At 41.5% G+C, this 25,575-nt stretch overlaps 3 protein-coding genes and 1 long non-coding RNA gene across 5 annotated transcripts in view; 2 read left to right on the top strand and 2 right to left on the bottom strand.

Annotated features, from left to right (window-relative positions):
• The window catches only part of LOC112575197 (angiopoietin-related protein 7-like), a 32,682-nt gene extending 24,876 nt beyond the window's left edge, over positions 1-7,806 (bottom strand). The window contains exon 1 of the mRNA XM_025256869.1: positions 6,658-7,806. The gene's annotated coding sequence lies outside the window, so the exon portion shown is untranslated. The remainder of the gene's footprint in view (positions 1-6,657) is intronic.
• On the top strand, positions 2,838-4,643 carry LOC112575196. Its single transcript, XM_025256867.1, has 3 exons — positions 2,838-3,178; positions 3,482-3,852; positions 4,026-4,643. Exons 1-3 carry the CDS (start codon positions 2,910-2,912, stop codon positions 4,415-4,417), a joined length of 1,032 nt encoding a protein of 343 aa, XP_025112652.1. The 5' UTR covers positions 2,838-2,909; the 3' UTR covers positions 4,418-4,643.
• A 4,040-nt stretch (positions 7,807-11,846) lies between the features above and the next one.
• Positions 11,847-13,648, bottom strand: LOC112575199. Its single transcript, XR_003101581.1, has 4 exons — positions 13,605-13,648; positions 13,178-13,405; positions 12,696-12,858; positions 11,847-12,510 (listed from the first exon to the last, which is right to left on the bottom strand). It is a non-coding gene; the product is annotated as an uncharacterized LOC112575199 (long non-coding RNA).
• A 1,955-nt stretch (positions 13,649-15,603) lies between these two features.
• Positions 15,604-18,157, top strand: LOC112575198 (HRAS-like suppressor 3). Of its 2 annotated transcripts, none has more exons than XM_025256874.1 (4): positions 15,604-15,887; positions 16,203-16,367; positions 16,842-17,028; positions 17,746-18,157. In XM_025256874.1, the coding sequence occupies exons 2-4, from the start codon at positions 16,256-16,258 to the stop codon at positions 17,990-17,992; spliced, it is 546 nt and encodes a 181-aa protein (XP_025112659.1). In that variant the 5' UTR covers positions 15,604-15,887; positions 16,203-16,255; the 3' UTR covers positions 17,993-18,157. The 2 variants fall into 2 exon arrangements, with proteins under 2 accessions (XP_025112659.1, XP_025112658.1); XM_025256873.1 differs by having other exon boundaries at positions 15,605-15,883.
• Positions 18,158-25,575: the final 7,418 nt, after the last annotated feature.

Here is a 25,575-nt window from a genome sequence, read left to right as displayed (position 1 = left end):
AAATGTCAGAGGAGGATGTTGTCAAGAACATCAGAAACAAGCTGAGAGACGCCGTGTCACAGCTGGACAAGGCGGAGGCCATGTTGTCTCACCTGGTGTCCGACATCGCTCCCGGTCTGCGCATCACTAAGACCATCGCTTTCCCCAACCTCACGGCTGACCAGGTACAGCAGGCCATCTCTCACGACTCACAGCTCACTGAGGTAAAGATCAGTCTCATATTTTTCCAGAGAATAAATGCAGTTGTTTTGATGTTATGTTTAAGTATTTGACACAAAGTACATTTCCCTTACAATAATTTAGTTTTTTTGCTTCATACTGTAGTAAAGTAATGTCAGTGGCGTCTGACTCGCTGTGGTGAGCACCGACTATGACAAAGACAAAAAGTTCGTGGCGACCTGCATAATAAAGTTGGTTTGTGCAGTCGGTGGGCGTAAACTAGTTTGTTAGTCACTTGCTGAAAACATCTTTAGTCACTGCTACCTGGTAAGAGGTTGTTAGCTTATATCAGTAGCGGCTTCCCAATGAAGTACCACAAGTCAGAGAAAAGGTTTAGTAACATATAGTCACTTAGACATGATGGAGGGAAGGTGGAAATTTACTATGTGCTGTTAGCATATCTTCTGGAGGGTAGAGGTGGGGGCAAAGGATTTCACTTACATGGACGCTCCTAGCTGGTAAGTCTGTCATCTGTCTCCTTTGCTGACCTGTTCAAACAGATTTCTTTATCACAAAATTCTGTCGAAGGACCTGCATTGCTGTCTAAAAACAACAGACCCCGCCGACATCGCTAGAGTGTGTCTGTGCTGTGATCAGCTGTCTGACCCCATGACCCCGTGTGACGTCAGTAGGCACGTGTTAAAGAAACTCGGCAAATGGTGGCAGCGACGTGTGGCTGTGTCTGGGCCTGACAGTCACATGACACGTCACGTGTACAGGACACTAGTAGCACGGTAAGATACACTGTGTACAATGAGTATCACAACATAAACTAACACTGTACGAGTGTTGACGTGTAAATAACATTTGATATCAAATGCACGTGTGGTGACAGTCAGTGGTGACATTGATGTTGAGATGACAAGATGTCAGGTCTACTGTCATCACATCCTCCCACAACCTCCTCCATCTCACCTTCATCGTCACTAAACACTCTTGAGCTTTGAGCCACTCACCCGTTGTTTATGTTGTTTATTTATTAAGTAGCTGTTGTTGTGTACGCTGTAAACACACATGTTTATAAGACACAAGACACAGACTGAACAAGTGTCACACAGTCAAGTATACAAGGATGTCTGTCTACTAGTCTTCCGCCATCTTGTGTCTGTCTCACCGGCTTAAATATTTACTGTTGATTACAGTCACTCATTAACCCCTTGTCTCCCAGTGTTGTGTCTAGAGGACAGTTAATTACAGACCTCTGTCTGTTGTACCGAAGCAATCACGTGACCAGGCCACATACAAAGGAGCCTGTGAGTTGACTGTTGTAGTCGTTGTAGACACAGAGACTGATGTCATGTCAGTACTCTATACACGTCTCCGTTTTACTAAAGTTTATTCCAATCACACAAACACAAATGTAATATCGTGTCATGTCACATCGTCCTGTCAAAAGGACATTGGGATGATCACTACTTACAATGTGTTGATATAACATAATTTATAGTCTTATTTATCTTATTTGTGTACTAAACAATGCAAAAAAGTATATTTCCCTGAAGGAAGTGAAAACGTTTCTTGAACAGTGCGACGAAGAATTTTCGGCAGCTACTGTGTGTCTGCTGTCACCAGGTGGCAGTTAACTGTCAGACGCAGATGAAAGTGGTGATGATCTTGCCAGCAACTGTTACTGACTTTCCCAGAGAGAAATCGAAATGGTTGGGGAAGACATGGACGACGATAAACTGTTCGACGATGAGAGGAATAATGATGAACCAGAAGACATTTAAGAACGGACATTGACAACAAATCTGTTGTGCCATCAGAAATCATACAATTTTCAGTTACGAAAGAAAATTGCTGCAGACATCAAAAAGTTCTGCCCCTCCTACGAAACTTCTCTACTCTGTGGCCTCAACTGCTGCTGACTTTGAACCCTTTTTTTTAACTTGTGTCGCTCACATTATCACACGTGTGATGGGCAGAGCCTCGTAGTCAGGTCTTGACTACACTCTCGACTACTTTGCCATCCACGCCGACATAATCATGTGCGTGATGCACTTTCACTAAATTACTAATTAACGCTAATTATCGATTCGAGCCCCCAAATCACACTCCAACAAACAACGCGATTTCAGTGAAAGCAAAAAATACTTATTAAGCCACATAAACAAAGAGAGCTTTGAAAACAAAGAAGGAATAAAAAGAATATATAAATGAAGTAAATCCCTATCTAGGGTGTTCTGTTAACACGTTTTGTCTCAGCTCTGCCCTTATATAACTCGGGGACGGGGTAAGCTTTCCAAATCACTGCCGAGTCGCCCCTCTCACCCTGCGTCAGCAGATCCCGCCAAAAACTAACAACAGCAACGCCGGACTACTGGCCCTCTACAATAAGAGAAAACTTTATTACTGAATGTAACAAACAACTTGTACTAAATAATGTAAATCACTCAATGTACAGGGTTGGTCACAGCGGGTGATGTTTATTATAACAGTAAGATGAGCTCAAGTGTCCAACATTTGTTTGTTGTAGGTTCTGTGGTCCGGCGACAACAGTGAGTGTGCCATGCACGTGTCCTCCACGTGTGAGTGTCAAGACCCTGGGTCAGGCCGTGTGGTGGACAGGAGAGTGCTATACTGCTGTAATCACACTCTTCCCGGAGCAAGTTCACCTGCTACACACGGCGCCTCCCACACTCTTTGTCACCGGACCGCCCGGTACAGGTAAAACTGTGGTGCTGCTGCTGATGGCCATACAGTGGCTGCGGTGTGGTCACCACGTCTACGTTGTCAGTACCTGGAGGGGTAGTCGTGTAGCGAGCATCATGTTGTATCACCTGTTGCTGCAGGCAGTAAACACACTACAGTCAGCAGGTGTGTCACCCGGTCAGCCTCACCTCCTGCTGTATCATCTTTATGACGGTGACGAAGTGAAGAAGGCCGTCAACGACTTGTCACAGGCGGCGATGGGAGGGTCGTTGTACGTCATCGTTGATGAAGTAGTGGGTGAGTTGAGGTGAGTTGTACAGCGTGTGATGTGATGACAGACACACAGGTAGATGTTGTCTGCATTTACTCCACTAAAACTGTTTGGTGTTTCCTCAACAGTTGTGACACCTGATGGAGGTGTTGTGTTGTCAACATAGATTTGTTTTGAAGCATCGGCTGTTACACACATTGTGTTGCAACACGTGTCATTATTATGACATTACTTACTTGATGACATCATTGGTAACAATATTTAGCATTATACACAAACAAAATCACACATTACTAACAGTAAACAGTGTAACGCGGGTTACTACATCCTATGTTACAGTCGTAGTTACAGAATCAACAACTTCCAGACTTTGTGTAAGAAGCTGCTGAAACAAGTTCCTCGTCTCCATCTGTGGGCGGGAAGTTGTTTCCATAGACACGCACCCGCCGGCTGGCAAGTGGAATATTTAACCAGACCCCTCCGCTCTCCTCCGGCCGTCGTCAGGGAAGTGGAGCACGTCGAGAGGATCACTAGACACCGTGCTGTCAAGCTGTACAGTGAGCGAGGTGTACCCGACCACACAGACGGCCCGCCAGTCACACGACTGTATCACCGAGGTCAGGGTCACTCAGGTCGAAGGCCAGGTGACTGTGTCACGTGCGGTCGTGAGGTGGCCAGCTTCTTACACAGTCTCCGTGTTGGTGTTACAGGTATGTGTGGGTATTGTGTAGTGTAACGTTGTTTACAGTTAAACACTTACCTGTGTGATTAATAACGAACGGGTAAGAAGCAGTCTTGTAAATAAAAAGGTGTGTTAGTGACGTGTGTCTGTCAGTTTAACATGATGACGTCACGATGCTATTGTTTATATCCATGTTGACAGAAAACAGCACAACATCATCTACAACATTGACTTCTACCAGCGGTGACACACCACCCTGTCTACAGTGGAGAGACGTCCTGGTGTTGGACTGGTCTGACATTAGTGACAACTGGGGTATGGTGACAGGACTGCAAGAAGCGGGTATCCCAGTGCGGGTGATGAAGGATGACGACATCGAGGACGTGGCCACGGCCCGCAGTGACGTGGTGTGGGTGACGGATGGACGTCATGTTCGTGGTCTGGAGAGAAAAGTCGTCGTGTGTCTGAAGTACAATGATTACGACTTTGTTAAATCTGAATTGTTACCACGGTACATCAGAGTTTCTCCCCGACTTGACCTCATGTCCCGCTGTACGTCACAACTTGTGATTGTCTGCCCCTTAGCCGCCTGAAGGTGACTGTCATTTACACTGACACACCTGTCACCTGCTGTAGTCGTGTGTCAGTCTCTTACATCAACAATTGTCTTTTAGTGTTTGTGCTCTTCTTCTCTCATTGTATCACCACGTCATCAAGTTGTAATGTCATAGACATGACGTCATTACATTTTTTTTACATCACGGGGTCTGTATCTCTGTTTACACAAGAACACGTGTCAACAAGTTTTTCTGTTACAGAGGTGTTTCTGTAAATGTGTCATCATATCTGTGTCAGACTACCAGTGTGATATCTGTGTCAATGTGTCAGTCTACGAGTGAGATGTCTGTGTCAATGTGTCAGTCTGCGAGTGTAATATCTGTGTCAATGTGTCTATAAGAGTTTGTACACGTTCTGTCAAATGTCATCAGTGTCGCGTGACCGCGACGAATCCAGTCGAACTTCAACCGAGCGCAGACCATACACAGAAATGACAAAGACAAAATTCACGTAACAAACAAAACTAATTTATTAGCCACAAAAAATAATACTGATAGGAATCAAAAATCAAACATTTCACACTCTCACATGAACAAATATAGATCAGCGCGAATAATCCAACAAACAAAAAACAGATAAATTAAAATAAGACAAATCAGCTGCCCTGTGCACAGGCTAATCTCAGTCACCGTATATACAATACATCACCCGCATGCACTGCGGGGTGACAGTTCAGAAGTCCGTTGAAGATGTCCACAGACGGCAGCCCGCCCTCTGGCCTTGCTTGCCGCTCTAAAGACGTATCCCCACCCCTCTGTCTTCTCGTCCAGATGCGATGATGTTGGCCGGCCACTGGCCACGAAAGCTCCTGCTCGAAGATTCCTGCTCTAGGTGTTCAGTCGAAAGCCTTTCCGCACACTGGTGCAGCAGGGTCGCGAGTTCACGCGCCGACGAGATGATGATGATTGTGCAGGGTGGACCCTCGACACGATGACGGACAGCAACGCCAACAAAGGATGTGAAGACACGGTGACACGAAGGAAGAGCGAAAAACACCAACAGGTGGAAGAGTGAAGAAGAACGAAAAATAAGACTGTAGATAAAACAATTCTTACAATCAACAGGCGTGTCCTGAAACTGCTCAATTTCTAAAACAATATTTTCACACTGATACATATATCCGACCATCGGACTAATCCTAAGATTCGTCAAAAATCTAATGTTGATCTTACACAAATCCATACAACGGGAAACGAGTACGCGCTACAAGCGTCGCGACCCGGCAATCACGAACGTTAAGCTAACAAAGTACAAATCTTGTAATCAAACATCGGACTATGGCTTTGAACATAAAAGAATTCTCTCACTTGCACTTCCACCGCCACCCAAAGGCCCCTTACAGACTAGAATGGTGTGGAACCCGACAGAATGGATCTCTATTCACCCAAAACGGCTTGTGGCAGATCGGTCGACACAAAATGAAAAACTCTGACTGTCATGGCCACGGTCAAGCACCGTCTGTTACTTGATGACGACTACCCATGACGTCAAAAAAGGAAAAAGTAAAATGACGCATCAAGGAAGCTGTGCGCGCGCGCAAGACGTAAGACAAAGAGGGGACAAAAGCGTGAAGAAAACACCTAACGATGGGCCAGCTCAGTATGGGAGGCACACAAGGATGACAGCACGATCGCTGACACGTGACATAACTTGTCATCAATTATTTAGAAATGATGCAAGTAATTTTAAATACTTGGATTGGCATCAACCCTCATGAATCACTATTAGAGCAAAGTGTTTTTATATTGTGTTTTATACATTATTGTAAACTATGACGATTGATATTCGGTATTGTATCGACTTAGACTAAACGGTGTTCAGCTCGCTTTATCCTAATGTAACACCATTATTCTATACTTGAAGTCGTTTTCATGATGTGTTGCTAGATAATTCAACATGAATCTACTCATATCTTCAACTACACACACACACACTTAATCCGTATTAAGCTTTCTTTATGATTATCTTTTGTGTTTTTTGTTGTTGTCTTGACATAACACCTCTCTCTCTGTTCATCAGAGTGACCACAAAGTAGTAATACTCAAAAGACCTGGAAAATATTTTTGTGTTTGAAGTCTCAGGATGGTGTAGTTTTCCGTGTGCAAAGCTGTGCATGTAGGAGAGAAGGATGATTGAAAAGACATTGGAACAAGTGAAACGATATGCTGCACACAAAATTCAAGAAAAACTCAAAGAAAAATCAAAATAATCTCACCTGAAAGTTCTTATAGCAAACCCCCGACACAAAGCACCCGGGTGTTGCTGCTGCTGATGGTGTGGTTGCTACAGGACATGTAGTTGTCGGTGGATTTGATAGAAATTATTATCTCTGGAGGAAAGTTGAGTTGCTTTGTTGTAGGCTTCAACACTTAGTGACTTTATGTCATGACAGCTTGGCTTCATCTGACATCGGCCTTTGTAGTCTGTGATGCTCATTACATCCCCGTTGACATCTTTCCATTGGCTGAAGCTTGGCAGGAAGGGCGTGGCCTGGCCTGGAATCCGGTCTTACATCCGCCCTGTGGTCTACTCTGGTCTCTCCTGGCACTTCATGTCTTTACCAAAAGATGTGTTTGTTGTTACACCATTAGGCTCTGTCAATTGGTTTCATTTATTTGTCCCTGGCTTGTCAACTGTAGTCTCACAGAAATACTGGTTGAAATATCTCTAATTAGACATCTAAGTCATTATCGTATCATTGTCACGTGTCAGTCATGTTTCTGTGTCTGTGTTTCTCTTAATGCAAGGGACGCACTCATTAACAGGAACACAGCGAGCAGCAGACGACAGGTTGACGTAATTTTGAAATCTATTTTTAACCGGTTCAAGGGGTTAAGGTCGTGACCTTTTTCGCTGACTCGAGTGGCGCTTGACGTCATGTCCGTTGTACGTCACAGTCGTCTGCCACATGAGCTGCCTTCTCCACCAATGGGGGCTCGCTGTTCATAGCCCCTCCCACCCTGTCCGCAGTTGGGGCGAAAAGCCTTCACGCGCTGTAGTCACGTGGGTGTTGTGGACGCTGGCCATTGGTTCTCGCCCTGGGAGACAATGTAGCGAACCCCACAGCCTAGCGTCCCTCGGGGCATCTTCCTGAGACGCTGAGAGGAGCGGGTGGTTCAAATGAGGTCAGAGGTCGCTAGTGAGCACAGCAGCCACTAGTAACCACGTCGGGTAGCTCTCTGTTATCTCTCTGTGTGTGTGTCGCTCATTAGTGGTTTGGTAATCGTGTGGTCCTGTCGGCTGTATGAGTGGTTGCAAGCGTCCCTTCAAGTCGTTGTCGATATAAACTGTTAGAGAAAACATTTGATCCTTGATCAGTCCTTTGATGATGACAATAGGAAGTGATCAAGAAGCAATCGCCTCGTCCAACATCTGACTTTGACTACCACGTGTTGTGAGCTTAGTCAAACTGATTTTACTGCTGTAGCTGCTGCTGATTTTGCTTCGTTTAAATTATGTTTTCCTTAATTACAATTTTTTTTGTGAGCAATTTTGTTTCTTAGTCGGTCAGCCCTCACTATTTGCTTTACAAAAGTCAGGCGACGCAAATGACAGGTGATAAACAACTTAAAAATATAACGGTTTGAGAAAACTGTCGAGAAATTCATCCTCCAGAGTTCTCTGTCTCCAGAGTTCTCTGTCTGTACTAGCAAACCGCATATATCGAAACAAATAAACAAGACACTGCACATGATCATCAACAGACACTATTGTAATGGGAAAGCACATCGCTTACTATGGAAAGTTGATTACAGTAAATGTCTGACATAAAACACACAACAAGACTTGCAAGTACTGCAGCATTATTATTTAAAGTGCAGAATAGTGAGATTTCTTGAAAATATTCTACTGTTACAGGATGCTGAGCCTTGTCTAATTTTTTTCATTAATTCGTGTTCTCGTATAAAAGCTTTTGAGTCAGCCCATCCTCCCTGTCACTGTCAGAGACGCTGTTTTTTTGTTTTTTTTTATGACACTTTCACTCACTACACGCACGCGTCCCCTTTCGTGTTCTTTCAATCACATATCACTTAGATTTGTCGTGGGCAACCAAACTTTATATCAATCAATATTAAACTAACTATATATAAAGTCTGTAGGTCTTCCATGCAGCGGCTTGTAACTCAAAACTGTCGTATGTTTTTTAATAATTCGTTAGAGTCTTAGCTACTCACACCAAAAAATGAAACGTCTTGGTAAAATCCTCTCTTTCCCTTGTACAGAAGTTGTGTAGTCTTGCTCACACTTGACGGATATCCACACACACAAACGTGTAGAGGAAACCACATACACGTTCCGATACTTAATAATAGTAAGTGCTGACTTGGCAGACACCTAATCGACGACTCAGAATATGTTTTCTGGGATTTACACACCAGATGCAAAGCGAACACCACAAATATATTCCCTGGGATCAACACACAAGAACAGAAGCGAACACCACACACACTTTCAGTCCGCCTCTCTTCACTTCTCACAGCCGTCTGCCTTCTTCCAAATAATTTTCCCCTTACGTCCCTCTCAAATTGCGTCATAAAATGACGTCGGGTTCTGACGCTAAACACGACGCAACCAAAAACACTCTCCGATAGTGGTAAGGGCAATAATCCCTGACTAACAACAGACAGGGGTAACCACCCCCTGTTCCTAACAGTGACAGAGGGGGACACGAGGCTAACAACCCCAAAGTGAGGATGGCTGCCACCTGTTAATGACTAATCCGGCGTTATTTTTTAGGTAGAGGAATAAGAAGTGGGGGAAGACAATTTAAATTAACTTTAGCCGTCCAGCACTTGATGTCCATGAGAGACACGAGGTAAGTGTCGAGAATACGTGTGGGGGAGTGAATGTTGTGTCCTCATATAAAGGTGTGGTGCATCTTGGATTTTTCTTAAATTTTTGTATGTTGACTTTTTCGTGTAGTTTTGTTAAAAGTTATGGGTATGTATGAGTAATTTGTTTTGTTCTCTTTATTAACTGTTATACGAGCAGCTTTATTGGTATCCCGGAGTACTTGGCCCAGGAAAGTTGAGGTCGCTCGTCCCAAAGAGGCAGCACGAGATTGTACAACCTTTGACCCCAAGATGCAGGGTTTGAGATAAAAGTTGTTGAGGTCGCTCGTCCCAATCGACACTGTCATTTAGGGAACAACGTCTGTCACCAGGTCGATACATCAGTTGTGTTTTCTTTGATTGTTTCTACGTTTCAAGATAACGTGTGTGTGTGTGTGTGTGGAAGATATAAACATATATATATATATGGATTATGTAACATTAGTCCCCAGTGACTGTTGATACAGTGAAAGCTAATTTGTGCAGAATTTCACACTGTCTTAGTTTTATTTTCATCACCAAGAAAAGGAACTTTCTTTCAGGACTATGTTTAGAGTTTGAGATATTAATAAGTAATGATAAAAGATCGTAGAGAGTAGTAAGGATTAACTGATGTATGTTTACTGGGAAATTATATTTAACGTTTATTGTGTATATTTATTAGTTAAAATCATAAACTGTATACAGGTCTACAAAAGGGGTAGAGTTGTTTGTGAAGATAAGAAGGCGCAAATGTCCAGGTGTCAACGTGTACACGAGTGTCTGTGACACTTCCTTCCCAAGTGCATTCCTTACTGCAGACACGAGCAGAGAACAAAGAATAAATACAAGAGTTCAGGCCTGTTCTTAGCCCCCGCGGGGCCCGAGGCAAAGGGCATGTGCGGGGCCCTCACGCCACGATCACACGGTTTTCCATATGCCTAGTTACCATATCAATCAAAAGCGCGGGGCCCCTTGAAGCGCGGGGCCCTAGGCAGATGCCTCGTCCGCCTGCCCCTAAGCACGGCCCTGCAAGAGTTAATAGACTACAATAGGGGTCCTGTTTATTATTCATTGATAATAAAATTTCTTTGTTGGTGTTCTTATGTTTGGTTTAGTTTGTTTCTCGTAAACTCACTGATATCATGATCCTTGGCTTAGTCCAGTCTGCACCTGTTGGCGTTGAAATGTCTTCCAGAGAATTGTCGACCTATTGAGTGGCATCATCCTTCTGATAGACATGTGGAGTTCAAGGAAAGTCTCTCAGTGTGTAGTGGGAAGTCTACCAACATGGCGGTAAAGGCAGCTAATTAATTCCCAGTAGTGTCGCTACAGCCCACAGGCAGCACCATGCTTCCCCTTTATGTTCCGGACAATTGACCTTCGTAGTTGAAATGAGAGGAACAACGAGCTCAGTCATCAGATGAGAACATAAACAGGAAAGTTTGATGTGGAGTGATAAGCAGACTGTGAAGAGAGAATTCCTCTTTCCCATCACCAGCACTATTAACTATTAACTGCCATCCTTGATTGCTATCATTCAGAGTTGCAACCTTGAACTTTGAAACAGTGAAGCTGTTTGTTTGTCTGTGTGTTTAAACTTAGCTCTGCCATAGCTATTGCCTCGAGGTTTGGTCCTTTGGCCAGCGTAGCTATGACAGCTTTGTTGTCGAGGATATCTTCAGTTTCATTTATTAATTCATTTTTACATGTGTTCATCGACTGACTGATCAGCTTACACCAGAGGCAGAAAACACTATAATCATTTGGTTACGGCACCATGATGAACACTATGAGGAACACCATGATGAACACTATGAGGAACACTATGAGGAACACCCAAGGAATTCACAAAATGATCTGAGTTTATGGCAGCATCCGGTTGTCATGTGGTCACTTTAATCAGGACACGACAGACACCTACAGCTGAGGTCTAGTCTCGAATAACGAGAAGCCGCAGTCAGGTATATTATCACAGGAGCGTGTACCCGCTTGGAAAGTTGATATACGGGTACACGACCTTCACTGATATACACGCTGTAAAGTTGATGTCATTGAATCTTTGTGTTTATTTTAGAGTATTGACAGTTTGTCGCTTTGCTCTAACCTGCCTTGAGCAGGCCTACCTTAGACATAAATGGTTTGAACAATTAGTAACAGTTTTTATGTTTGTGTTTTCACATTGGCTCTGGAGTTGTCGTCACTGAGCCCCTTGTTCTTATCCTTGTATCGCCATGTCCACCAAACCATCACAGACTGAATCTCATGGTTTTTCTGACCAAACTGTTGGTTTCTTAGTCATTCTACCTTGACACATTGTCATCCTTTAGGATAAATAAAACATGCAAATTCATCCCATCCCATCCCATCCCATCCCATTCATCCCACTCGTCTAGGGGGGAGTCCCAGTGCTATCCGAACTAAGCGTAGTTCCACTATTCCAGTGCTGTTACCTCTCTATCTCCACCATTCACCATTCACTCTCACAGGCGCATCAACTGGGCTCTAATGTTAAAGCTGTCCTTGTTATTGTCGGTTCACGATGATGTTTTTTTGTGAAGACCAATACTTCAGCCGACAGTCTCAGAACAATGCCCAATCAGCATTAGAAAACAGGACCCACATGGACTCACGTTGACCCTATATAGCAGAATCTAGGGGGCATATGGTAAACCTATATAGGTCCTAACGTAGAAAGCGCAAACGGGCTAACCATGGGTCTTATGTGGATTTTCCATATAGGCAATATGGGCAAATCCCAGATAAATCCCAGATCACTTTTTCAGCTGCTATTGGTAATTTTAGGTATTTTGGTGTATTCTGATTTGCAAAAAATATCAAATACATCAACATAACCCTATAAATGCAAAATAAATGGATTAATAATGAGTGTCTTGCAATGATTGCATAAGAAACAGCAAAAACGTTCATAAAAAATCCATAATGTTACAAAAAACAAACATAACTTTTTGTTTACTGATGTTTATTTAACTGTTAATTAAAAAAATGATTATTTACACAAATTCTTAAAGCATTGACCTGTACAGGTTTATGTCAGAGTTTTCCAGACAAATATCGGTTGAAATTTTTACAGCTTTAATTCTCCTGTAATTCACCCTCAACCCCAGAATTATTTATAGGCTTTAAAAGTCTTTCTTTTCTCCCATTTTCGCGATCTCTCGCCCCAGTCAGCCATCTCGAAATCTGAACTTGCAGTTCCACTTCCGTAGCATCAGGATAACTTTTTCTTGCAGCATCTAAAAATAGAACAAATATAAGAATATGAAGTCTGCATAAAAATAAGCATTTAATTGTATGTCGCTGAAATTAAAAATCCAGAATATACGGTGAAATAAAGAAAGGTACAAGCAAATTATAAAGATATGTAAAGTGGCATAAAAATTTTAAAGCGTTATAAACAGAAACAAGTGGAGATGCATACCCTGAACTGTTCTTAAAATAAAGGGGTGGTTTTTCAGACCCTTCTTTCCCTTCAGGCTGTTATAGTTGTAACACCGGGCTAATTGTGTTGAAAATAGCACAGACAGTATACTCTTGACCACGAGCTTTAAGTTTAAGCCTCCCTTCATCGCCAAATAGCATTCCTGGAAACAGAAAAAAATAAACAAACATCCTTTTTTATAATAAAACTTGCTGTGGTCAGTATCATGATACATGTTATGAGAACTAGTATTATAAGACCAAAATATGGATGAAAACCATTAAGGAAGTTTCATATTTTTCTTCGTAACCAAGCTAAAGTGGTTACAGAAAATTTATTATCAGCTGTAATTCATGCCACCATAACAATGCTTTTGTTACTTTTTAGTACTGCAGACATTATACAACATAATGCTATGAAAACCTTTAAAGGGAATAGCACACAGACACTTGACTCCTAACAAATCAGAATAGAGTACATACCAAGCGTGCACGTTTTCCTGGATCTGTCTTTAAATCCAACTTGAGATATTCTACATCCTCTGAAGATTTTAAGGGAAACTGTAACCCTTGTGTCAGATGTCAGCTCCTTTTCTTGGGTTTGGCACTCCATCTGCGCAAGCCTATTTTTCACGTCTTTCACGTAAGTTTTCATCTCTTCCAGAAGAGACAGTATATGCTGTACAGCTTTCTGTAGTTTATCTTGTTTACCTGGAACCAACAAATGCAATAGCAGAAAACATGTAAAATAGTGATCCTTATTTATTTCAATTTTTTTCACTATGGCAAAAGAAGCCTGGGATTTTGCACTTCTAGTTATATTTCACAAAAACGCTTTTCAAAAGTCTTGGCCGAGGGTAAGAACAAACAAAATGTTAAAATGATTATGAACAAAATGACTTCAAATTACCTTCCAAGGGGTTGGGGTCCCTGTGCTGGCAGGATGAACACCAGACAAGGGCGCTGGAGGCGTGAAGGCAAAGGTGCTAATTAGATGTCACAAATCAAGACCAAAAGCACAGCATAAATTTCACTTTAATATAATCAAGTACTTTAGTCCCTTTCACTCTTATAGGGCAAAATCACAACCAAAGTTACACTGTTTGTGCCGTAATGACATGTTATAGAGTTCAAACAGTTCATAAATTTTCTTCTGCACAAGAATTAATTATGAATATTAGGAATCAAAAAATAAATTGCACTTACTTAATGACTTGTGCAGGAGAACTGGAAGCATAGAACATGAGGAATCTGGCTTTATAGCTCTAATTAATGAAGCTTGCATCTGGTTCAACAGATTGTGATGGCCAGTTGCACATCCTGTGACCACTTTCATCTTTAAATGCCAGCAGCCAGCTATCTAGAATAACAGTAAAATAAATTATTGACCATCATACAGTCATTACCATTTGTTGTAGAGAAAATGCCATTAAAGTTAATTTGTCTGAATCGATACTTTTAACGCTACTATACCAGTAAACAGAAGGAACTGTCGAAATTCTGTTGCTTTCGAATCGTAAAGTTCGTGACCTACACTTTCATAATCGCAATTTATTTGAGGAAATTCTGACAGCTCCGAATTCTCTGCATCGCTAACGGCTAAAGATTTATCAAATTGCAAGCTTTCAGAACTGCTGGGCCTGATTTCTACTTCTCTCTGGAAAACTTGTGCATTTATTGCGTTAATGTGTACTCTAATCTTTCTTCTCTTAGCGTAATATTCTGCACTGAACTTGGAACTAAAATCTCAATAACTATGCTAATTTAGAGTATATAAATTATACATACTGTTATTGAAGAGTCCAACACATGTATCAGTATTGGAATTGACGGCTGAAGAAGCTTAATTATAATTCCTTTTGCGAAAAGTGTAGAAACACAGCTTTGCAAATGGCGCGCAGTTCCGATCACGTAGTACACAATTGGCTAAAAGTCACGTGCCATTATTAGGGGTTATGGCCCTTGGTTGGTAAGAGTACTCTCCCCCGTCAATATAGGTAACCTATATAGGGCCTAGATAACGTTGACAGTACGATGCGCATAGGGTGATGACTTTCCCTCGAAAGGGTTTGCTCCACCTGTCCGTCCTCCTTTCTGCCCGATCTGCCAACCTCGTCAGAGACCTGTCTCTGCTCCTTCATAGAGTGAACACCCTCCACGGGAAGAAACAGCTGTCGTCACACTAAACACTTCATCCGCCCGCCGTGTTCCTTCTCATTCAACTACATACCAAATAGACAGCTACGTGTAGACAGTGGTCGAGTCGTCTTATCGCAGTGTTCGAGTTGACCTGTGGTGTCACGTGATCACACTGTGAGGCGTTCACATCTCCCCTACTCACTGTGCTCCCCACATTGACATACCTGTAACTTTACACTTGTGTAACGAGACTGATCCACTGTTTCCATGGCGAGCTACACACTGTGGCTCCTACAAGTCCTGGCTTCGGTCAGTCGGTTAGTTGTTCCAGGCATGGCCCTAGGCTCATGGCGGCCCTGAGCAGAGAGGTTTCTATTGGTTTGAAATTGTCCACATTGTCTCTTTTTTCTGCTGCAGTAGCTGGGATGTAAGAGAAGTTCAGAGAAATAATCAGGGCAGGTGTCAGCAAGGACATGAAAACACAGCACGGACAGTTTTTACTGGATGCCACAACGGATGGGAAGCCAGTGTAGACAACACAAGGGTAAATCTAATCACCTCCCCTGTCTTCCATTTCTTGTGCAATAAAACCACTATTGCTGCAGGCAACGAGGCTAGATGTACTCGTATTTACCACACATGGGGTGTGTGTGTGATACAGAGTAAGAGGTCAAACAAAGTGTGACCTCACTATTCAGAAAAGATAGTCCAAGTACTACTGTACATAAATGCTCTAACTTGGATTTTTTAATACCACCTATCATCCTTGTACAGGTCAGCATCGTGTGAGTGATAGCAATGCTATCTATACACCTTGTACAGGTGTGCGAATTCTAGGAAGCCGTGCTACAGGTTCAGGTGAAGACCTGGAGGTTGCATTGTGTAACAGTCTTTATCTACTGAGGTGAGCTCCGACTGAGGGGACAGACTGGGACTTCATGTTCTGTTCACATTACAGACATCTGCCAAGCTGTGCTACAGGCTTTTGTTCACAGGCCAGGTGGACTTGTGTGAGGCTGTCTTTGTTGTCACCGAGGCTGCTGCCTATTTGTAAGTACGTGTATGTGATTATTGCCTGATGTGTAGAATACTGAATAAGTGATAAGATTTCTTGATGTTTCGAGAATGTACTTAAGTCTCCAACACAATGTTTTGCTTTCAGCATCTCTATGACACACTGTGTTTTCGACATCCTAGACATCAAATGACAGGTGGGGTGGAGGTAGGGCATTTGTAATTCATTGTACACTGTGCACTGAGTGAAGTCCTGCCCCAGCCCATGTACGAGTGTTCTGTCTGATGTGGACACAGGGTTTTGAGGACAACATCCTCTTGACATCCTCGTGACATGCGTGTTGTGTGTGTGCAGGTGAAGTCAACAGTGACGTCACTATAGTGTACTGACCACAAGATAGTCGAAACATGGCGACCATGGAGGTCAATATGCACAACAGGACATTGCTGAAATCTCTCAGAGAAGGCGACTTAATCGAGTTTCCTCGTGGTCTTTATTCACACTGGGCTGTGTATGTAGGTGAGTGATAGACAACCTAATGAGTTGAACTCACTTTAGATAAGGTAGCTTTTAATAGCTCTATCAGTCTATATCATTTTTTTTATTTATCTATTAATTTCGCAGTTTACGAAGCTTTCAATAATTTTGGTCATCAATGTAGGGAAACAAACGCATAAAGTATACATTAATTTCTAACGGTCAATAAAATGATTTTAACATGTATTATATCCTTCAACTGCGCTTCAGACTGCTCAGCGGAAATGCAGGGCCTAAGTGGATGAGGAGCCGCTTTGTTAATTAATAGCTATTTGAGAGAAGCTGTCCGGTAGACTGAGCATTTAACGAAAAGGAAAGATGTTAAAAGACGAAAGTGATGACGATTTAAACGCAAGGGAACTCTGTTTTTTGTTCCTCTACATACTTGTACACCTAGTCAAAGAAGCTTTAAATGAAAAAAGAAAACTTTCAAGACTTATTCACCATGATTTCCAGGTAACCAACAAGTCATTCACCTGGCAGGCGATGACAATGACGGACTCGATGCACAGGTGAACTTTACTCACCTGACTAGTTTCAGTGGAGAGTGCTACAGCAAGGCGACTGTCCGCGTTGACAACTTCCTGGATGTTGCTGGAAGGGACAAGGCAAAAAGAAATAACTGTTTGGATGGAGAAAAGCGGTGAGTTTTCTAACATTAAACAAGCCTGCTGTCTCTTACTATTTGTTTTATGTCTTTTTTATTCCTACAGAAGGGTTCTAATTATACTTGCGTTTTCTTGCGTCTATTGCTATTTATGAGGAACAAATATTCAAATAATCTACTGTAAGAACTATTTACCTCTTAACCTGCATAATTCTATATTTTCTCATCGTGACCTTTTAATATTTCCTCCATCGGAATCTTGACAGGTGTACGGGCCTCTTTTATTTCCTTCTAATATACTAGTAGTAGCAATCAACAGGTTTTTTTTTTCCAAGCACATCAGCTTTTATCTTCTTGTACGATTGCATTGCATGGTATTACCACTTTATTTATGTTTGTAGACAACCTTTTAAAGTTAGACCACATCTCATTATGTGCATGGAGTTCACAGTTATTAACTTCTGGCTCTAGGTCTCACAGACCCAGTATTTTTGTCAATGAAGTACATGTATGCTGTTTGAGTCTGAAACATAGTAAAATAGAAATTAACTTTTGAACATCTTAGTTTTTTGTCCATTAGTTTGAACTTTAAAGAGTGACGACCTATTAAATACAGATTCGCTGATGGATTAACTTGACGAAGAAAAAATAAAACAGGTAAACGAACAAGAAAACAAACAAGAAAACTAACGAAATAATTCCATTACATATTAACATAAATTTTAATCAAATAATAAAGATGTCTTTTCGCAGCCCACTGTCTCCCCAAGAGATCGTACAGAAAGCCTGGTCTAGACTGAATGATGTTGGCTACAATGTCCTCATAAAGAACTGCGAGCACTTCGCCACCTCGTGTCGCTATGGGGAGGCCAGCAGTGACCAGGTGGACTTCTGGGTGAAGACAGCTGCCATTGGTGCCACAGCTGCTCTCGCAGGCGGTTTGATAGCAGCTGTTATGACGCGCGATAACAAGTCGAAGAAGCAGAGCCAATGGCGTTGACCTATGACCTGCATTGCTGCTGACCATGGAGTTTATGCAGAAGCTACTGCAAGAGCGCGTAATGCGATGATAATACAGATCATTAAGATTCAATACAGCCATGTGGTGACCTTTGTGTTTGTTGTTCAAAGGCGGCATCAAATAAAGTATTGGTATTGAACAGAGCAGTCCTTAGTTGCTTAGTTGAAGCGGAGAACACAACATAAATAATGCAACATTCACCATGTATTCTTGCGGTGTGAATCGTGTAATTCACTGCCTATGGGATGTTTTGGGGACTGGCTGACTTAATATTAACATTTGGGTCCACAAAAAGTATATATATATGTGTGTGTGCACTCCTAATGAGCATTCTTTTAGCGTCAGAGAACATAAGAACAAAACCGAAAAATGGACAGCTTACGAGGGACAGGAAACAAAAAGAATAACATATGAACTAAGAAATAAACAGCATTACTAATCATGAATAAAAACAAATACATAAGACGCAAAGAAGAACCAAATAACAAGAACTATGAGTATCATGATATTGCAAATAAGGAAAACCCAAGATACCCGGATTACCAACAGGAGCCAACACGTGCGACATGATGGCGTGGGACCCACTGCCACACAGAGAGAGAACAGCGGCGATGTCAACATGAAGGATGCAAAGCAACCTACTGATGAGGATGTCACGATAGACTGATGAAGATGACGATAATACTTCCCGACAGCTGGGTCTGGCTGTATAGACACGACAGACAGATGAAAACAATAATAATAATATTTCTTTACTTCCATGGCTAACGCCATTTAAAAGGGTGGAAACACTCGGCTATCATCAGCTGACAAGGCGATATTTACTCTGTGTTTGCTTTTGTTCCCTCTTGGTAATTCCTGAAACGCTTGTGTCTAGTGAATACACCAGTCGGACACTAACACAAAAGCATAGTCTACTGTTTGCTGAAAAAAAAAAAAATATATATATATATTCTTAAGGAGTGGAACCAAAATTTAGGCTTTCAGATTATTTTTCTAACAGTTACAAAGATAATAATAATAAAAATTAACAGATCGAGTACCTACTCCAGGCAAGGAATCGCTTTCATTCCCGCTCTCTCTCTCACAGACAACCTCTCCAGCATCTTTCTAGCACGACGGCTTATTATCATTGCTATAGTCGAGTTCCCCAAGAATACAGGGGCTCCTGTGAACACTTTGTTCACACATACTCTTATGACTGATGCTCCCACATATTCATACCAATCGACGCGCAAGGGCGACAGCTCGTACTTACTACATCGCAGTAAGGGTGATAACTCTCGTTCTTGACATTAGGTTTGTTCTCCTCCCTTCATACAAGCTCCCTGCTATTGGAAAACTGGCATTGGTTGTTAGCTGGTAATAATGACAAAATTTACCGAATTTAACGTATCTTTGTTCCACCATGATACACATCCTCTCCATTCATAAACAGCCATTGATTGTTAACTTGTACTAATTAATCCATTTTATTTATTGCTATGTAAGAAAAGGTTTTGTTCTAGGTTGCGTGCATTGACGTACAAAAGTATTTGCAGTTCAACTGTTTCATCTCGATGAAGCCCTGGTGTTAATATTCAAGGGATCATCAATCGTCATAAGACTTTTTCGTTTTTCTCTATTCTCGCTCTTTCTCTTCTTTTTCCTACATTTTCTTCATTTTTAAAACTTATTTTACTTCTTTTTTCTGTTACTATACGTACCTTTAATAATAATAATAAGAGGTCAGGAGAAGAATGAAGATGGAGACTGTACTATTAATTTTTCACGATATTAGGAGCATTGAAAAAATATAAATACCACCATGAACCATTTACAGTTCGTCGTGTTCAATACAGTTTGAAACGAAACTTTAGGTTATATTTGTGTATAAATATGTGTATAAAACAACGATCATGAATACAGGAATTTGTTTTTTTGTAACATAGAACACCCGTCCACTTGACGAGGTGAAGAAAACTCTCGGATATAGGAGAGGGGTGTATGTGTGGTGTGAGGTCTGGGTAGTAAAAGGTTGTGAGAAAGTCCTAGAAGAAAAAAACAGTTTCTAAAAAAAATCATGGAAGGGTAAACACGAGGTTTTCAGCCAACACGTTTAGAGGGTCTGAGATTGGCGACGCGTAGGGAAAATGCAAAGGCGTCCCTCTAGGGCAGCGGTGGGCAATTAATTTTCCCAAGGGGCCGCATGAGAAACTGGGATGGTTCTAGAGGGCCGGACTAATATAGTTAACTCAGTGTTACCCAATACTGTATATATATAGTATATATACTGGGGGCGGGCCAGAGGGCGGGCCGGTCAGAGACAGGAGGCGGGCCGGATCATGCCCGCGGGCCGGCGTTTGCCCAGGTCTGCTCTAGGGCCTAGGCTCACTCGTGAGAAATCGATTTGAGTGACGGGAACTAACCTGATTCAGATCTTTAAATCTTAATCGCTTTGTCGCAGTTAGCAAGCCTAGAGGGGCTCGTTTTACAAGTTTTCTCTACGCGTCGTGAATCTCAAACTACTGTCCAGCAAACTACGGCGACGTCAAGATGCAAACCTACAGCAGGACACTGGACAGGTGGTCACACGCTTTACAACCGTTTAAACATCTTCTGTTGATAAATAATATTTAGCATAATAGCTGACACGCCTCCTTATCTGTCTGCTACAGATAACCTATACTGACAAACTGCTATTAATAGTTTTACAGTTTTGCTGTGGGAAAACCCGATACGGTAGACGGCAGTCACTCCGCCATCTTGCCATTGTGCGTCATGTCCAGAGTAACTAAGTGACAGATACTGTCAGTGTTATGGCGAGATGCACGGTCTGATCATCCAGCTTATCTATTTAATAAAAGGTGAGTAAGTATTACTTTGTGTCGTTATATCGACATAATTCATGTGAGTACATCGATAACATCACGACAGACACAAGAGCCGGAAGAGAATTAAGCGACAGGTCGTCAGAGTTTGTCCGAGGTAATGAGAAGAGAGGAACAGTTGCAGTGATGATGAGTAATGAGCAGTAATAATAAGAAAAAATTAGTCATCAAGAGTATTATGAGAATCGGAATGAACACAAAATGCACGCGCACAAATCTCATTCTCTTGCATTTACACCTAATCAAATCACAACCACACAGCAACACACTCAGGCAAGTGTATGTACAGGTACGCGCACAGGTGTAGCTCCCACCTTTCACAAACACAAACACATGCACACAGATCTTTCGATCAGTAAGTCTGTCGTAGTGATTGAAGCACAAGTCTTTGACATAAAATCTTGAAATGATTGTGATTGCGCATACTTTGTTTACTATTGCTGTGCAGCAATAGACCTTATCATTAGTTACTAGATTATTCTTGTTTACATGTAAACTGCGTAGTTCTCCGAGCAACACATCTCTAAACCAGTAGACTTGCTGAGGCTATCAGAGGAGTGGAAAATAACCCTTTACATTTTTTCGTTTTATCTATATATATGGTAGCTTTACTATTTTTAATTTATTTTAAAAACATATTTATTTATGTAGAGCATTTTTCCAAAACAAATTATCTCTTTTATAAAGTAGTTCACAGCCCAGCTGTTCTAAGTAGCTACTTTCTGGTAGTATAACTTGAATTATACAATTATACTCGTCCATCTATGCTCACTGTGTTTCAGTTTTTTTATCCACGATAGTGACAGCTATCCCCTTGTCGCATGGACTATGGAGGCTATGTCGGTTCCTGCTCTGTACTCGTGTTAAATATGTGAACGTATACAAGTACTGTAGAGACATATTGATGTGTGTTGTATAGGTGTACATATACAAGTATTGTACAGACTCACTTGTGCTGTACAGACATATTCACATGTGTTTTATAGGTACGTATACAGGTATTGTACACATTATTACACTTAGGTGACATCTATTTACACTTCGCGCTTACAATGTAGACAATAAATATCTCACTGCATCTAGTGTCGCCCATGTTTGATATCCTAGCTGTCTACCATCAAGTACAGAGCGTACATTGACAGTCTATGTCCTGTCCTGACAAAGACCGCAGACGACAGTCGCTGAAGGGAGACCACTGTCAGCCATGTCTGGTCTCCTGCCGTCTGCTCCACAACAGGTGAGACAAGGTGTAGTCAACCCAGGTCTGTGATTCTGTTACGGGCGGGGGTGTGCGGGAAGAGGCCACAGAGGTCACAACTTGCATCAATGGTAAAACAAATATTTTTATCTAATTTTAACAGAAGGACTTACAATATAGTGATGTTGGAACAGCCATCGCTGTTATTGTAATTAGTCATCAATAATTTTAACAGAAATATGGGGCTTTCTTTTTTCGCATGGCTATTTTGTTTCTGATTTCTATTTCTATTATAATGAAAAAAATGTTTAAACAGTATTAACACAGCAGTCACAAGATTAACACTTGGGGTGTGTGTGTGCGCGCGCGCACGTGTTGTTTACAATTAAAAAAAGTTAAGAATAAGTTTCGTGCTAGGTGCGTGGTGTGACAGAAAAATATTTGCAGTATAACTATTTCAGCTCAATGATTCCTTCTTGTTAGGATTCAAAAAATTATGAATCTTGACCAGTCTTCATTTTTCTTAATTCTCGCTCTTCCTTCTTTTCCTCATACATTTCTACATTTTTCTACTTTGTTGAACTTCTTTCCTTTTAATATACATATCTTTAGTAGCTATATTTTAAAATGCTCGTACAATATCATCTGATGTGTATTTTCCTCAGACAAACTGTGTATATGGTGTACAGTCTATGATGTTACCATGTAAATGTGTTACATAATACAGGGAAAGCAGAGGAAAGGATGCAGAGGAGAAGGTTGCAGAGGCGGTGATCGGGTCAAAGTTTACCTACTCGCTGTGACCGATGAACAAGCTGCACTACTGAATATAGGTAAGATCGGTATTTAAATTTTGTGTTATTCTTTGAGAAAAAAAATTAATGAACAATACTATGATGATTAAGGTTAAGAGAACAATGAAGATAGTTACTGTATGATTTATTTTTCAAGATATTAGGATCGTTGAACAAAAATTAAATAACTCATTAACCACTTACAGTTCGTCATATTAAATTCGATTTGAAAAGCAACTCTTGGTTAGATTTTTTGATAAAAATATATGTATAGATAAATAGATAATTTTCTTCTCTTTTTTAACAGAAAACACGCGTTCACTTGACGAAGTAAGGACAACGTCAGGTGCTGAAGTAAACTTTGACCCCAACCCGTCACCTGTACCAGGTATGAAAATTGTCATCATACGCGGTGTTCCATCTCAGATCGAGGAAGCAGTCAGGCTCATCAATCAAAAGTCCAATTCAAAGGTTTGTTTGTTTCTTTGTATGTTTCGAAACCAATTAAGTTTTATTTAAATGAAAGCTACAACTGGATACAACAGTATATAATGATGAATATAAGCAAAGGGGTTACAACGGTTACATAATGGCGCAGTTTCACATTAACCCTAAAATGTGCGAAAAAATCTTACGAACGAAATATTTAATTCTGCAAACTCGAATAGTTTCGCTTAAAAGTGAGTGGCAAAGGTTTGTCAAAAAGGAATTAAAATAAATTAACTCGTCGCAGTATGTCACGCCTTCAATTATTAAATTGTACAATTCTTTTGAAACAGTTACCATTATCAGACCAAGCTCAGACATTTTGGCTGAAGTGGGTTGAGGCCGCCTTCCCTGACCTCGACTCACGCGCCTACTTCCTGCCTCCTGTCTACGTCAACCGCGTGCCCATGACTAGACAGTCTGTTGGTGGTCAGGATGTTCTTGTCCTTCAGCAAGAACCAGGACAGGCCGGTCCGTCCAGCCAACCGGCAACGACTACATCCGCTGCTGGTTCTTTTATTCCTCAGCCTCCTCCCGTGTGTGACAGTGACGTCAGAGATGATGCAGCCATGCAGCGACTTCTCTGCTGTCTCAAGAAAATGTGTGAAGAGAACAGAGAAGTTTTGGTTGGAATGAGTCAGCTTTCATTCGGTCAGTACCTGGGTGAACCTTGCTATGCACCTGCAGCTGCCCAGCTCCCCATAGCCGCCAGCCTTCCTCCTGCTCTGCCTGGAAAATGGAAAAATGGAGAGTTTGATGTTCTGCTTTTTCACCGACATTACGGTCTTGTCGTCTGTGAGGTGAAGGCGATTGGTGACAACACACAGACACTGAACTTGTCACAGGAGGATATAGACAACAACATTAGAAAGAAATTACAACAGGCCGTGACACAGCTGGACAAGGCGGAGGCCATGTTGTCTCACCTGGTGTCCGACATCGCTCCCGGTCTGCGCATCACTAAGACCATCGCTTTCCCCAACCTCACTGCTAGTCAGCTACAACAGGCCATCTCCGAGGACACTCAGCTTACTCAGGTTTAGTACCATTGTGTCCTCTTTACACATTGACACATAACTGTCACGTCCTTATAATTACTTTTCTTTAATTGTTATTTTCTTAATCTGCTTTCTATCAGTGGAAGACAAATGTTCGGTTACAATGTTTTTCAGAGGTCAATCTGTTTTGAGTAATACGATCTGGGGACAACTGCACAAACCAATGCTCCAGACCGTCTGTGAAAATTAAGAATTGAAATAAATATGTCTAAGAAATGTTGTACTGGTGTTTCCGAAAAAAAATTACTTTAATTTTGTGATGTTTAAACCTTGTGATTGAGCGACATTTCAAAGAAGACTTGTTGTACAGCATCGTGTTTTAAAATTTTTTTTGGCGTTTGCAGAGCTTTTTTTTTTTTTAGTAACGAAATCGCTTAGTTACGATAGCTTGGGCATTTCTAAACACAGTTACTACCCTTGTAAAGGGAGGGTACTCTGTTTTGACTGAGCTATCGTCAATTTCCCAGAGTAACCGTTCTTTTCCCTTGAAAAAAAAATGGCGAGACGATATACGAGAAATTCGGGCTAGTTCCTCTGATTTTCAGAATTCTGGCATCATTTGTGAATTTCTATGGACAAGAACAATGTGTGTGCATTTCTTTTTGGCTTTCAAAGATCAAAATGTGTTCCTATAAGTCATCTTTGTGTTAGACTTCGTGTACGGTGATAACTTATGTAAACACGTGATGAAAAAAAAAATTCTACTTACATGTACCCGATTTTGTATGGATTACAATAATAAAAGTGAGCTCTCAAGCAAGTTTCAGGTAGGATTGTTAAAATTTTACACATTAGAACACTTTAGTATATACGTATACAAAATGAAGTTGTTGCAAGTAGAAAGTTATTCACCTTTGTAAACATTTCTATCCTGTTGCCAGACTAAACTAGAGACTCCTATTTAAACTGTGTGAAGTGTTTCTACTCAGGTCTTACAGTGCACTCAGCACGACATCTGTCAGAGGAAGACATCTTTATATTTGGTTCTTTTACTCTTTGCATCATGGGCTTCTGTTACAGGACCTGTGTCGGTGTCTGGGAACATCAGACCTCGCCGACATCCCTGGTATGTGTCTGTGCTGTGACCAGTTGTCTGACCCCAAGACCCCGAGTGACGTCAGTAGTCACGTGCTGAGGGAACTCGGACACTGGTGGC

This window comes from Pomacea canaliculata, linkage group LG11, assembly GCF_003073045.1.
Source record: "Pomacea canaliculata isolate SZHN2017 linkage group LG11, ASM307304v1, whole genome shotgun sequence".
NCBI classification, from domain to species: Eukaryota; Metazoa; Mollusca; class Gastropoda; order Architaenioglossa; family Ampullariidae; genus Pomacea; species Pomacea canaliculata.
The sequence above is the reverse complement of the archived record's forward strand: the minus strand, read 5'-3'. Positions and strand labels throughout refer to the sequence as shown.